This window comes from Megalopta genalis, chromosome 5, assembly GCF_051020955.1.
Source record: "Megalopta genalis isolate 19385.01 chromosome 5, iyMegGena1_principal, whole genome shotgun sequence".
Lineage (NCBI taxonomy): Eukaryota > Metazoa > Arthropoda > Insecta > Hymenoptera > Halictidae > Megalopta > Megalopta genalis.
The window spans coordinates 13,223,409-13,238,066 of record NC_135017.1 but is presented as its reverse complement, the minus strand read 5'-3'; the positions used below and the strand labels follow the sequence as shown (position 1 = coordinate 13,238,066).

Here is a 14,658-nt window from a genome sequence, read left to right as displayed (position 1 = left end):
AATTTAAGAAAAATTAGAAAAAACGATCGACGACGTCTCTCTCTCTCCCGGAATACCTAAACCGGAGAAACAAATGGAAATGATATACGTAGATCGAAATAAAAAGAGGATCCGTCGTCGTGAAAAATTCCGAAAAATTCATGCCGGAGCTAATTGGATTTTTGAGGACGATTAAAAAGGGATGAAGGACGGCCGTTCCGAAGGTCACAGTGAATAAGTAGCCGATAATTGCCGGTTCTCTTAACGCAGTAGTCAGACCGATCGTGTTATCTTCGTTAACGAAAAAAAGTGGGATCGGAATTTCCAGCAGCCCTGGCGGATCAACGGAATTAACGGTATCTGGTATTGGAAAAATTTAAATTCACGCCACCGAGTCCGCCATGAGACTACCTAACTGCATGAACGTACGTGCACCTTACAATAGGTGTACTGCGAGCCCTTGCTCGACCCATTAATTTAATAATTACACCGACAATTGAGTAAACAGCGAAAATAAATGGAATCGACCTAAAAATGAAAGAATATGCATATGTTATAACAAATATAATATTGTGCATGTATTATTATATAATAAATAATATTACACGATAATCGTGTAATTTGTACATTCGCCATCGCCATATGCTATAAACCTAAATAATGATACAGTATGATATATACACAGAAAATAATTTATCAATAACGTACGATATTATATAATTGATATATCAATCTATAGTAAAAAATATATCCATTAAGTGTAATATAATACATGCATGAATAATAATACAGTATAATGTATACACAGAAAATAATTTATTAATGACATGCAATTTTATAAAATCAATATATTATTAATATATATATATATATATCGTATGCTGCATGAGAAATTCTACACATCTGAGACGTACAAATGTATACGAAAATAAATATTAATTATAACGAGGATAACGAGGATGCTATGAAATGGGGGTAAGTATTTCTAACTGACGATATTTTCCACCGGCCTCGGAAAATATTTCTTTTGGCACACCGGGATCGAGGCAGGCGACAGTTGATTTACGATACACCTTGTACATGAAACAGTTCCGCGACTGTATACATATCTGTCACCGGTTATATATATGTACGTGTCTATAGCCGGTGTTCCTGTTAATTTCATTACGACGATCACCCTGACAAATCTAATTGACGTGCATCAATTATTTGCCGGACGATGGCCGCTTAACTCCCTTTCCAGTTTCCAGTTTCCAGCCGGCCGGCGAATGGTTTCCGAATAATTTCATTTTTCACGATACCTTTTATCGGATGGAATACCGACCACGGCAGAGTTATGTCGGCCATCCTTTCGAATTCCCCATAGAAACGACCCCCCGGAACGATCCGCGTAGCTACAGTTCACGCTGTAGTTATATTGTTGGCTCGGATGATTTGGTGCATGTGAATCTCAAGGTCGAACCAATAAGCATAAATTTCCGAGACTCGAAAGACTCCGTAGGGGTTGGAATATTGGGATCGATGCGGCTCCGTGAGAAAAAATCCTGTTGAGATCTAACTGGGCTCGTTTTAAACGGCAAAGCTTCTAGTTCGAGCGACGCTAATTTGTTTTTTTATTTAATAAACTCGAGCGCTAGGAAATCAACGGGAAGGTGGACAACGCCGCCGCGTTGAAAGTTGAAACGTCTTTAAAAAAGTTTCCCAAATTGAAACCGCCGTAACTTCGCCGAAAGAACTCCCACGGTGGTCCACTTGGGTTCGTTTTAAAGCTCGAAGCCTGCACTTCCATTCCCTCTATGTTACCTCCGAAAGCAGCCCTTCGTCAGCGAACCGCGCGCCAAAAAGCCGAAGGTCCTTCTCCACTCGAATTCGGCGACGTCCGCGCAGGGGTTGAAAACTTGGCGGCGCCGTAACTCCGTGAAAAAAAATCGCCGGACGACCCACCTTGGCTCGCATCGAAGCCGAGAGCCTGCGCTTTCCAGGCCCCTAATTAATTTCCCCGTGGCGCTCCGTGATCGCGAAGGAACGGTCCCGGAAGCCCGGCCGCGGCACACGCGAAACTCCCGAAAAGTATTTTCCCGAAGAATTCAGCGAGCGCCGAGGCTCTGCCGGCATCGATTCGATCGAACCGATGGATCGAAGCTCGCCGGGCTCGGTTCGGTCGTCGAAAAGTCTCCGGTCATGGGGACGGAAGCTTCCGCGGGGCGCGCGCGGGGACGGGCGCGGAGGGTGCAGATGCCGCGCGGCTGAAACCGGAAGAGCCCGAAACGGACAGAAACGATGCAGTTGTCCGCAACGGCGATAGAATAGTGAGGCGGTGGCATAACGCGCATAATAACGCGCGCTCGAGGCCTCCGCGAAATGAGATACGGGGTGCCGGTCGGCGGGAGCGAGACGGGGCTAGGCGAGATAGACGGGAACAGATAGACACGGTAGGGGTTGCCGGTGGAGGGGTGCCTATCACTCGGGGAGATCCAATACAATGCGAACTATTGTACCCACGTTCGCCATCCACTCCAATTCCTAGGGTGGAGATATGCAGCTAGGCTCTCGATCCTCTGCACTCGCCGCGCACCCTGCATACGTGTGCTGGAACGTTGCACACGCGGCCATCGCGTGTCCCCGAGCAGCCACCCGCGCAAGGAGCTCGGGGCCACTTGCGACGGAAAACCGGAGGAGGCTGACAAACGACGGGGCTTTTATCGGCTGCCGGATACCTGCGTGCACCTGCACAGGCCTGACCGACCGACCTTACGATCGCTTCGGTCCCGGACACGTTCGCGCTTCGCTCAGTGGTTGCCCGTCAATGCTGTTCCAGCGTTAACCCTTTTGCCGTATGCTTTGACGTGTGCGACTCGTCGTAAAAATTTGCTAGTAAAAATTCATCGAGTATAGATATGTTATTTTGTACTTTAAAATTGGGATAAAATTCTGATCTCTTGTCATCAATGTTTATTACTATGTATATATTATTATAACTGTATATTTATAACATAAATGTTTATAATATTATAGCTGCGGAGAAAATAGTACGTGAAGGGGTTAATAGCAATAATAAGAATAGACAGTTATAAAATAATCCTCTTATTAAAATTCTTCTGTACATATTGCTACCTAATTAAATTCTAAATTTTTGCAATTAAGTAAATTAGAAATTGAAACAATTTCTGTGATTATATTAAAAACTTCCCTCTTTCGCATGATGAATTTTAACAAATAAATCATTCGTTCGGTTTCAATGAAAATAATGTAACGTAAGTTAACGTAACTGAATAATTAATAAAAATTATAAAATGACAAAATATTGCTTTAGTACAGCGCATGCAACGATTTATTTATTAACTACAGTGTATTTAGAGTGCGCGCGAATTTTTGCGAAGTTGTGAAATACCTTGTTCTATGAAAAAATCATTTTTAAACACAGCGTTAGTCGAAAGAAGGGGTGGCATTCCACGGGAAAAATTGACGATGTTCGAAGTACTATAACTTCGCGAGGAAGTGTTGCACGATGCTGTACTTAGGCTCATTTCGAAGAGCGAATTTTGAAATTTCAATAACCCTAGCTAGTTACTCTCGAAGGATGCAACTTGAAACAGAAAACCGATCGAAGTAGAGCGTCGTTTCTCTTCAAAGTTGCGCGACCTAAGAAGACCCTAGGAAATATAACCTGCCGTAACTCGGCGTAAACGAAACGTACGACGATGCGTGTAGACTCATTTTCAAGCTAAAAGTCTCCCCTTTCGATACCTCTAATCATTTTCATATCTTGAATTCGTTCGTCGCCTTTCGTCGCACTTCGAATGCGAAGAGCACCCGCGCAACATCGACCGCGTCAGCTCGACGCCCGTGTCATCGTAATTCGAACGGCTACGCCGATGAAATTTTTACGAGACAATAACGAAACTATTGAAAATGATTCTCTCGCAGAGTATAGCGAACGTTAACAGCGACCGGTTCCCGAGAAAGGAACCGTCAAAGCTGTACACAATTGAAAAATCACTTTTGTTCGACGATTTTCGTTCGAGCATCCTTTGCACCGGAGCGGCAGCAACGCGCCAGATTTTCTCCAGAGTTTTTCCATATAAATAGAACACACGGAACGAAATCTGATAATCTGATTTTCGCTGTAACTGCCTCGCCCCCTCCCCATCCCGCCCGCCACGCTCCGCCGCCGCCTCCGTCCGCGATAAAAGGTTCAAACTTGTTACAACATATTTTTTCTTCGGCCGGCTATCGGACGCGCGCGCAACGGCTTCCATCGTCGCATTTGAAACGCATCAAAGGCATTTCTCGGCTCTCTCTCTCTCTCTCTCTCTCTCTTCGGTCGGCTCTGCCTTTTGTTTGCGACGGCGCCGAAAAAAAGAAGTATTCGACGAAGTTCGAGCTTCGATACGGACAGTTTCAACAATGCGCGCGAACTTCGGGAATTGATTTCGCCCCGCGGCGACCTTCGAAGGTCCCTTCCGGCGGCGAAGGAATCATCGGGAGCAACGCGTTCGCTCGTAGATTTCACGAAATTCGAATATTTCCGGGGGAGGAATTCTCGGACGGATCGGGAGAAGCGGGGTTCGCGGTTTTATCTCGCTATTTTCGCTGTCGGGAAATCGGGCCGGCGATCATTCGGCGCGGCGGTCCGATCCTCGAGGGGTCGCTTTCGACCCCGCGGAAATTTTTTAAACAATTCGTCGGACCCGGTAGAACGAGGGAGTCCGCCGTGAAACGAAAAGTTTCGCGGATAATTCGACGAACGGGATTGTTCGTTTCGCCGTGATTTCGCTGCCGGAAAATTGGGATGGCCGATGGATCGAGCGCGGCAAAATGGCGACGGCGAGGGGGCGGGAGGGGGGTGGGGTTGTGGGAGGGTGGACCGATAATTATTACACGACTCCGCGAAGCAGTTATTGTCCCAATTCAGGGGTCGCTTTGCGGATAATAGCTGTGCTCGAGAGGTCATGTGAGCTTGACGTTCCAGCATGTCAACAACAACTATGCATCATGGGATGTCTGCCGCACGTAAACGCTTGTTCCCCACCCCGCCACGGCGTTCGCAACCACCCTCTTTTCACCTGCGCCCGTCTCGCTCCCGCGCGCGTACGCTTAGGCTCGCGATTATTCAGTTTTTGGCCGGATCCTTCGGGGATCCAAAATGTAAGCCGCTTCTTCTGCCGATAAAATCGAGCGAGAACCGGGCAAGGAAATTCGAGATCGAGAAACCGCTGCACACCGTCGAAAGTAGAGATTTCGAGCTTCAAAATCAACCCAGTCGCGTCGTCCTACGTATCGTTTACTCGTAGTTACAGCGGGTTCTATACCCTAGGGACATTTAAGCTTGCGCAACTTCCGAGAGAAGCGGCGTCTCCTTGTAATCCGCTCGCTGCTCGAAGTCGCGTCCTTGAGAATAGCAGCGCAGGGTGATCGAAACTGGAAGGTCCGCTCTTCAAAACGAGCCTAAGTAGAGCATCGTGCGACGTTTCTTCGCGGAGCCGCAGTACTTCGAAGACAATCGATTTTCCCCTAGGATTCGGCCGCCTCGATCGCCGGAAAAATATGTTTGCGGTATTATTTGCGACTCTGTCGAAATTCGTGCGCGCCCTAAATGTGTAACAAGTAATTATGAAATGATCGCTTGCGGTGTGTCGACGCAATATTTTGCTGTTTTTTAATGTTCATTTGACGGAATGCTGGCAGTTTCGTTGCGATCGAACAAAATAATTGAATGGATCGGTTCGGACCGGTGACAAACCGTAATCCCGAAGATTCGGGCTTGTTTTATAACGTCTGCGGGATCGATGGCGGCCAATTCTCGCGGAGTAGATCATTCCCGGCAAGCGTACAAATCGTGTGATACGACCGTTTTCCAATCAGTAAGCCCGCTCATTGACGGTCTAATTAAACCTATTCCCTATCCGCCAACATTCCCGGCATTCCGCGTGTAATCGGTTTAATCACTTACGTGCTGCGCGATATAGGCTGCTTAATTCGGGGCGAATCCTTCGAGTCCGGTGTACACGCGCGGCCCAACGATTTAAATTTTCCCGCGGTTATTTATGCGGCACCCCCTCGCCCCATGAATATGCAGTCCCCGCGAAAAACCGGTTATTTAAGCGGTCCGAAACGTTAACTCGTCGGAAACGGATAGCGCTTATTAGTCACTTTCCTTATTTGCAAGCTCCTTCGTTGAAAAGTGTGACGGAATTTTCAAATTTATTCATTTTCGGCCGCCAATTTCGGTGCTTCGAAATCCAATAACGGAATTTGGCACTGCAATGGATTTTATGGAAATTAGGTTTCATTTAATTAGCGTTTGTGAGGACACCGAACAGTTCCTATATTTTACTATGTTTATACAAAGCTATTATATCTTATTAGTATTACTATACTATATTATATTATTATTATTATTATTACTATATTATATTTTATTAAACTGTTAAGCATTTAGCTATTTTAATAAAATATAGTAATTGTTTAGTAAAATATTTAATAGAATAGAATAGAATAATTTTTTGTAATATATATTACTATTATTTTTCTATTTATTATTATTTTATTATTATTATCATATGTATTATTATTTTTTGTATATATATATATATATATATATATATATATATATATATATATATATATATATATATATCGTACCCACGTTATTATATTCTATATGTATATAGAATATAATAGAGATTATAATAGAATATAGTAGAATATAGTAGAATGTAATAGAATATAATAGAATATAATAATAGAATAATAATAATAGAATATAATAATTTTTTGTAATATATATTACTATTATTTTTCTATTTATTATTATTTTTGTGTATATATATACTGCACACTAAAATTTCTGATAACCTTAACATTGTACGTACAATATAATGTAATATCTTGTTCTACTGTATCATGTTCTACATTTGTATCATCGTTTGTATCGTTGTTTATACGATCTGCTAATGAAAGCTTGGGAAATAGGAAATAAAGAGACGGTGACTCACATTCCACAGGAACACTTATGCGTCAGATAGCGCGTTATCAATGCACTGATAACAATTAACACTGATAACAATTGCAAAGTGACAGTTGGAATCTCAATGTGTCAATGATTGAAAATTCTTACGAATTGTTTTATTATACTACTGCTGCCATGGGGAATTCGTGGTCCCACAAAGATATAATCGACGAAGACCGACTTTCCACCTATGCAGAACTGACATTCTTGAAGAGAAAGCAAATAGTACAGTGAGTCAATATTTGTCAAATAAATGTAATTGTTTCATTAATAATTTTAACATTCGGTTGAACGATTGTACGTTGACATTGTAGCATTATATATCTCCTGGACAATGTGGATCCTGGGAAGCTGCGTGAAAATTTGCAGCATCGTTTCGCTGCGGAACAAATAGACGTGATACTACCACAGATTCAGGTAAGTTCGATCGTGCCAATTCATAAAAATATTTATAAATAATGGAATAATATTGTGGAATAAAATTAATGGAGTAAAAATGTATATATTAATATATAAAAATACATATTTTTACTCCATTAATTTTACTAAATAATATTACTCCATTATTTTTATATATAATTATGAGAACTCAAATTTTAATCGAAACGAGGATTATTTATAAATAATAGAATAATATTGTGGAATAAAATTAATGGAGTAAAAATGTGTGTGTGTGTGTGTACATATTAATATATAAAAATATATATTTTTACTCCATTAATTTTACTCCATAATATTACTCCATTATTTCTGTATATAATTAAGGGAACTCGAATTTTAATCGAAACGAGGATTAATAAAATTTGTTGCAACCTCTAATTTTTCTATATAATATAAATCGATTCCAGTGCAGCCCATTTCGAGACTCGATATATCGGGTGTTCTCCTCGCAAAAAGACAATCATCTGAGCCTCGAAGATGTATTGGATTTGTACTCAGCTTTCTGCGGAGACTGTCCCGACGAAGTCCGAGCCTCCTGGGCATTCTATATTTTCGGTAATGAACGATTAATTGAAATTAATGTTAATGGAAAAATTCTCGCTGGAGAACATCGTGTATATTTCTCAATATAGATATTCTTATAAAATTATTTATATCGCGTTTACGAGCCCACGCGAAGTGTTTCATTAATTAATTTACAGATTTGGATGGCGACAAGATCATTTCTACCGATGACTTGATCGAGGCTGTCAAGAAATTGGCAGGGTGTGAGAGAGAAGACGCGGATATCATCGAGGATGAGCAGGCAGAGCACATTGCAGAATTAGTGAGTATTCGACAGTATTTATTCGTATTTATTGAACAATATTTATGGAAATTATCGAAAAAATATTTATCGAAACGATAAATACTGAAATTATTGAGGAAAGAATTACCGCACACAATTATTGAAAAAAAGAATCACCGAGATTATCGAAAATGTAATCGCTGGAATTTACTGGTCAGCGATATTTATTCGAATCATTAAAAGAATCATCTTAATGGACGATCGATTTAATCGTTTTTACGAAAGTAACGAATCGAAAGGAAATATTATATTATATTATATTATATTATATTATATTATATTATATTATATTATATTATATTATATTATATTATATTATATTATATTATATTATATTATATTATATATATATATATATATATATTATTAAATATATATTATATTATATTATATTATATATATATATATATTATTAAATATATATTATATTATATTATAAATCGAAAGGAATTTCATAAAACATGCGGAACAAAATGTATGCTCGCAAACAATGCGTTGCTTCGTGAAACGTTCGTAATACTTGGATCTGAGATTTTCTGGAATTTCATGATTAGGTGCTTAAAGAAATGGTCTTCAATCGGGCTGCAACAATTTCACGGGAAGAATTCACACACTTCGTCGCCAGGATTCCAGAATTCTTCTCCGCGTTTCATTTCAGGATTTAATTACAACGAGGACTGTACAATTCCGCGTGCTCTAAACCATAATCGTTGTGAAACAATTCGTAGAATATATATTAAATCTGTTGCCGTGTTGCGCGACGAACGTTTTATTCATTATATCGCATGGTCGACGTGAATTAATATTATAGATCATCGTTTGTAAGCGACGCAGCCGCGTTCGTTATAAATGCCGGTAAGGGATAAATTAGGTATGTAAGGAGTGCGCATTTTTCTCTGGTACGTGAGAGGCACTGTCGGCGGTATCTTGTATTCGATATAATTTGTCGGATACTTTGAAAAATATGAGGTTGTTGCTCCCGGGGCGCATTGGTATTTGTACCGATCAGCTTTGAAATACTGCAAGGGATGACGGGAACCTGTGTGGTCCTTGTACTGATTCCGGTGAACTTGGACACCCTGTGTATTATAATAATTAAAATGCCAATAAAATTGTTAATTTCCAATTTATAAGAATTCAATCGCTCCCGATATAATTTGTAACATTTAATTGTAACATTTAATTGCAGGGGTTAATGGAATTCGCAATTTGTAAAATATTTGTAGGAACGATTTACCTTGAATAAATCATCGACTTCCTTCATTCGTGCAACATCTATCGTTGAAATATCATTTTGAGGAATTTTTAAACCACGGCTGATCTCTGAATACGCTTTAATTCCGTTGATTCCGCTTTTCGATTTTTCTTCTCCACCCTGCACTCCCCATTTGTAACTTGGCATCTTGGGTAAATTAACAAATGCGTGTGTTTATTTAAAATTTAAATAAAACGTCGAATAATCGCGCACACATAATAGCTCGACAGTGTCCGGCAGTTTTTTAATTAATAAAAATGTCGTACCGTTGATTTTGGGGGTGCGTCGTATTTGAACTTTCGAAAATAATTATAGCTGCCCCCATCGTACGTTGTGGAAATGGTAAGCTGCATTTTCGATTAACACGAATTTTAGTATAGCAATTGAATTCCTCGCGTTCGTACCGCTTTATTTTTAATTTAATTCTTTGATCGCAAGGTTATACGCCGCATCGAATTTTGTTGTAAATGCGCGAAACAAATGAATCGTTATTAAATGCTTTACATAGAAATATAACATTATTCCCGCGTGAAAACAAAGTGAATTAAATTGAAATAATCAGTGTACAGAACGATCGATTTATTGAACACGCAAGTCATAATAATCGGCGATTTAAACTTATGAAAATAAAATGTATTTGTATTTCGAATTTTTGATGCAGACAATAGAATTTTTTATGACAACTATATATATGAAATGAAAGCCCGGATCTCCAGCAACGTTCCTATAATAATTTTTTCGATATTCGTCTTGGAATTAATTAGTTATAAGCGATTTTCTGTTTTGTGTTTCAATATTGAATTTCGGAGCAAATGATTCGTGCCGCTGTTCCCATAAGAGGCTATGTAAAATCCGGCACGGATATACTGCTGCTCCTAAACAGCCGAATAGCGCCACTCCAATGCAGCGGCAAAACGCTCAAACTGTTCGACAAAATTGTCGCTAGGTGGCAGCACGTACAAAGTACTAATAGCTTGCCGACTTCTCCGCGAGATGGCGCCACCAGAAACTCGTACCATCTAGTCGATAATTTAACCTTCCATGTCGATAATTTGGCTAACAGTTTGAGCGTTTTGCCGCTGTATCGAAGTGGCGCTATTCGACTGTTTAGGAGCAGCGGAATATTCGTGCCGGATTTAACATAGCATCTTATGGGAACAACGGCACGAATCATTTGCTCCGATATTTAATATTGAAACATAAAACAGAAAATCGCTTATAACTAATTAATTACAAAACGAATATCGAAACAATTATTATAGGGATGTTACTGGAGATCTATTCTAGGTGTTTCAATCGTCACAACGATTCGATCGTAATGGATTACTTCGAATTTTTGGAATATATTCCCGTAGGAATTTTCGAACGTGGTCAAAGCAAAACCAGGCGAATATATTTTCTGACAGGAGTAGTTTTAGAGTATCTAGCCGCAATTAAGTATCGAATCCAGAGAAAACTATAATACTCTATTCATTAAAGTGCATTTTATAATTCACAATGACAATCGACAGCAATAAATAGTCCTTGCACTTTATGCAACATTGTTGATTTTATTTGACCAAAGTAATCTTTCGTTGAAACCCGAATGTACTTTATTTCACTTTCGTCAATTTTTACTTTGTTAATTACACTTCGTCGATTCCACGGATGAATTCTAACACGTCCCTTCGAAGAAATCTTCGGAGTAGCTCCCTTTCTTTTTGCTTTTCTTGCGGGTCTCGTCTTTGCGAACGGTGTCGTGGTAAGATTTATCGATGCACGTTTTAAACTTGTCGACCGCTTTGGTGCAGCTGAAACTCTCTTCTTTGTTCTCTTTTAAGCAGTTCGTTACCTTTAAGACACATTTCAGTCTTTAATTAATGATTGCGACAAAATTTCCAGCGGCAAATATTTTACGTTCGCTCCTAGTAAAATTTCTTCGTAGATAATTCAATTTATTCCCATTGAATCATTCGATAATTTTAAATAATTTCGGTACACATAGTACGATATCGAAACCGTATGAAATGATTTTACTAAATCCGGCGATTACCGAGTCTAATAATCTTTTAAATAAATATGTTCTTACTGTATCCGACTCCATGGGGCAGGGTCGATCAGCCTTCGCGGACAAGTACTTGCGATCCAGATTCTGAAAGAGTTTGTCTATGTTGCGTTCGGTCAAACCATACTTTTCCGAATGCTCGTTGTCGATTGATGCCAATTTGCGGATCCACTCTTCCTCGCTCTTTTCAAAGTCTACCGATTCCTGGTCTTGTCCTGCGTCTTCGATGAATCGCATTCATGACGATTAAATGATTAATTAATGGCGAAATCAGCGATCGTTACCGTTTGTTAAATTCCGAACGACAGATCGGCTGACCTGTATCACATTTTTCATTTCCAACGGATGCTCCGACGATCTCATATCGACCGTCAAAGATCGTCTGTCGTTTCTGGCACCCATAATTCCACTAGCTTGACGTTCATACCAATTAAATAGTAATTACCGGCGACATTTATGCTCGACGCGTTAAATAATTGTATGTTTTAGGTTCGACATTTTTCCAGAAAAATCATCAATCGAGACCGACGACTGTTTTCATAGCGATCAACGAAGTTCGTCTGAGAAAAACCGTAGCGAGAAATTGAATTCAATTATTTATCGCCGAATAAATCGGAACACCATTCGCAAAGACGAGACCCGCAAGAAAAGCTAAAAGAAAGGAAGCTACTCCGAAGCTTTCTTCGAAGGGACGTGTTAGAATTCATCCGTGGAATCGACGAAGTGTAATTAACAAAGTAAAAATTGACGAAAGTGAAATAAAGTACATTCGGGTTTCAACGAAAGATAACTTTGGTCAAATAAAATCAGCAATGTTGCATAAAGTGCAAGGACTATTTATTGCTGTCGATTGTCATTGTGAATTATAAAATGCACTTTAATGAATAGAGTATTATAGTTTTCTCTGGATTCAATACTTAATTGCGGCTAGATACTCTAAAACTACTCCTGTCGAAAAATATATTCGCCTGGTTTTGCTTTGACCACGTTCGAAAATTCCTACGGGAATATATTCCAAAAATTCGAAGTAATCCATTACGATTGAATCGTTGTGACGATTGAAACACCTAGAATAGATCTCCAGCAACATCCCTATAATAATTGTTTCGATATTCGTGTTGTAATTAATTAGTTATAAGCGATTTTCTGTTTTATGTTTCAATATTAAATATCGGAGCAAATAATTCGTGCCGTTGTTCCCATAAGATGCTATGTTAAATCCGGCACGAATATTCTGCTGCTCCTAAACAGCCGAATAGCGCCACTTCGATACAGCGGCAAAACGCTCAAACTGTTAGCCAAATTATCGACATGGAAGGTTAAATTATCGACTAGATGGTACGAGTTTCTGGTGGCGCCATCTCGCGGAGAAGTCGGCAAGCTATTAGTACTTTGTACGTGCTGCCACCTAGCGACAATTTTGTCGAACAGTTTGAGCGTTTTGCCGCTGCATTGGAGTGGCGCTATTCGGCTGTTTAGGAGCAGCAGTATATTCGTGCCGGATTTTACATAGCCTCTTATGGGACCAGCGGCACGAATCATTTGCTCCGAAATTCAATATTGAAACACAAAACAGAAAATCGCTTATAACTAATTAATTACAACACGAATATCGAAAAAATTATTATAGGGATGATGCTGGAGATCTATTCTAGGTGTTGCAATCGTCACAATGATCCGATCGTAATGGATTACCTCGAATTTTTGGAATATATTCCCGTAGGAATTTTCGAACGTGTTCAAAGCAAAGCCAGGCGAATATACTTTTCGGCAGGAGTAGTGTTAGAATATCTAGCCGTAATTAAGTATCGAATCTATAGAAAACTATAATACTCTATTCAGTAAAGTGTATTTTATAATTCTTATTTTATAATTCCTGGGAACGTGAAAGAAATGATGTGCGATTACTTTATGGATTTGAATATTTATTGATTATTATCGTCCCACGCGGTCGCAGGAATACAGAAATTCCATTAAAACAAATTGCACGGACCACCGTGGTCCCTAATTAATAGAATCGGATTATTCTTTCTGCCTTCTCTTTTCGGCCTCTTCCTTGGCCCTCTCCAGGGTCCTTTTCACGATCGTGTTCCAGGCGTCCATATCGTTCGCCTTGTACCAATCTGTGACTTTGTTGAAGAATTCCACCTGCTTCTCCGTGCATTTCTTACAGTTTGTCGTGAAAGCCTCGGGCAGATGTTCTGCAATTATTTCGACAAGTTCTTATTCGACTTTCTTATTTATCTTATTTCTGATTATTTTTCTTATATCTTACGGGAATTCACCTTTTATGTATAGCGATTCCGGCGTGTTGCACGGCGCAGTGTCCATGTAACAATTCTCGTACTGTTTTCTGAGCTTATCGTTGTTCAGGATCTCGTCGACGTCCAGGTAATCGTACTTGGACGAATACATCACCTCCTCACTCTCATCCTCCCCTTGCACGAACGTCGATGCCAATATCGCTGTCACCGCGACCGTCAGAAATATCTTTATCTGGTGGGACATCTTGTCTAACGAAAAACAATTTCCTCTATTAATACGTGATCGAACGCACAGTGGTTGGGACGATATAAAAATGGTAACATGTTAAAATAATAAAACAGCGAAATGGTAAAGTGATAAAATGTCAAAATGTTGAAATGGTAAAATGGTAAAAAAGAGGACAAACGTTGCAGATGATAAATGTAACAAGATTTCAAAGTATATACGTATAAATGATAAAATTGATTTAGGTAATGCAGGAAAAGTATTTACCGAATTTCGATTCCCGCGACGATACTCTCTGATCCAGGTATAAAGTAAAAGGCGTCGGTTCAAAATCAGGATCGCTACTACGGATGCCCGTTGAAGATCTCCTCATTTATAGCTGGTAGCGTTTCTGAAATGATTTCAATAAATTCATTGAAACGATTAAAGTTAATTAACAACCATAAAGGTTTAACTTCCGTATAATTTGTGTTTCACAGTATTGTAAGAAAAAAAGTTTTCCGAGGTGAAACAAAAACTACAGGTGTTTCATTTAAAATACACGTGCTTTCAATGTCTGTACAGACGAGAAGACGTAACTGGTAAATGAT

At 39.6% G+C, this 14,658-nt stretch overlaps 4 protein-coding genes across 5 annotated transcripts; 1 reads left to right on the top strand and 3 right to left on the bottom strand.

The window, feature by feature from the left end:
- The first annotated feature begins 7,040 nt into the window (after positions 1–7,040).
- Positions 7,041–12,487, top strand: LOC117226872 (calcium and integrin-binding protein 1). 2 transcript variants are annotated; one of them, XM_076521843.1, is made up of 5 exons: positions 7,041–7,221; positions 7,306–7,408; positions 7,840–7,987; positions 8,134–8,258; positions 12,068–12,487. In XM_076521843.1, exons 1-5 carry the CDS (start codon positions 7,082–7,084, stop codon positions 12,119–12,121), a joined length of 570 nt encoding a protein of 189 aa, XP_076377958.1. In that variant the 5' UTR covers positions 7,041–7,081; the 3' UTR covers positions 12,122–12,487. The 2 variants fall into 2 exon arrangements, with proteins under 2 accessions (XP_076377958.1, XP_076377957.1); XM_076521842.1 differs by lacking the exon at positions 12,068–12,487 and adding an exon at positions 8,834–9,405 and having other exon boundaries at positions 7,043–7,221.
- Positions 9,012–9,940, bottom strand: LOC117226873 (uncharacterized). Its single transcript, XM_033481640.2, has 3 exons — positions 9,801–9,940; positions 9,517–9,681; positions 9,012–9,358 (listed from the first exon to the last, which is right to left on the bottom strand). The coding sequence occupies exons 1-3, from the start codon at positions 9,885–9,887 to the stop codon at positions 9,092–9,094; spliced, it is 519 nt and encodes a 172-aa protein (XP_033337531.2). The 5' UTR covers positions 9,888–9,940; the 3' UTR covers positions 9,012–9,091.
- LOC117226964 (uncharacterized) lies at positions 10,980–12,074 on the bottom strand. Its single transcript, XM_033481773.2, has 3 exons — positions 11,863–12,074; positions 11,603–11,799; positions 10,980–11,365 (listed from the first exon to the last, which is right to left on the bottom strand). Exons 1-3 carry the CDS (start codon positions 11,978–11,980, stop codon positions 11,189–11,191), a joined length of 492 nt encoding a protein of 163 aa, XP_033337664.1. The 5' UTR covers positions 11,981–12,074; the 3' UTR covers positions 10,980–11,188.
- Positions 12,488–13,482: 995 nt separating the features above from the next.
- Positions 13,483–14,494, bottom strand: LOC117226959 (ejaculatory bulb-specific protein 3). The gene is made up of 3 exons (XM_033481766.2): positions 14,336–14,494; positions 13,864–14,091; positions 13,483–13,779 (listed from the first exon to the last, which is right to left on the bottom strand). Exons 1-3 carry the CDS (start codon positions 14,439–14,441, stop codon positions 13,601–13,603), a joined length of 513 nt encoding a protein of 170 aa, XP_033337657.2. The 5' UTR covers positions 14,442–14,494; the 3' UTR covers positions 13,483–13,600.
- Positions 14,495–14,658: the final 164 nt, after the last annotated feature.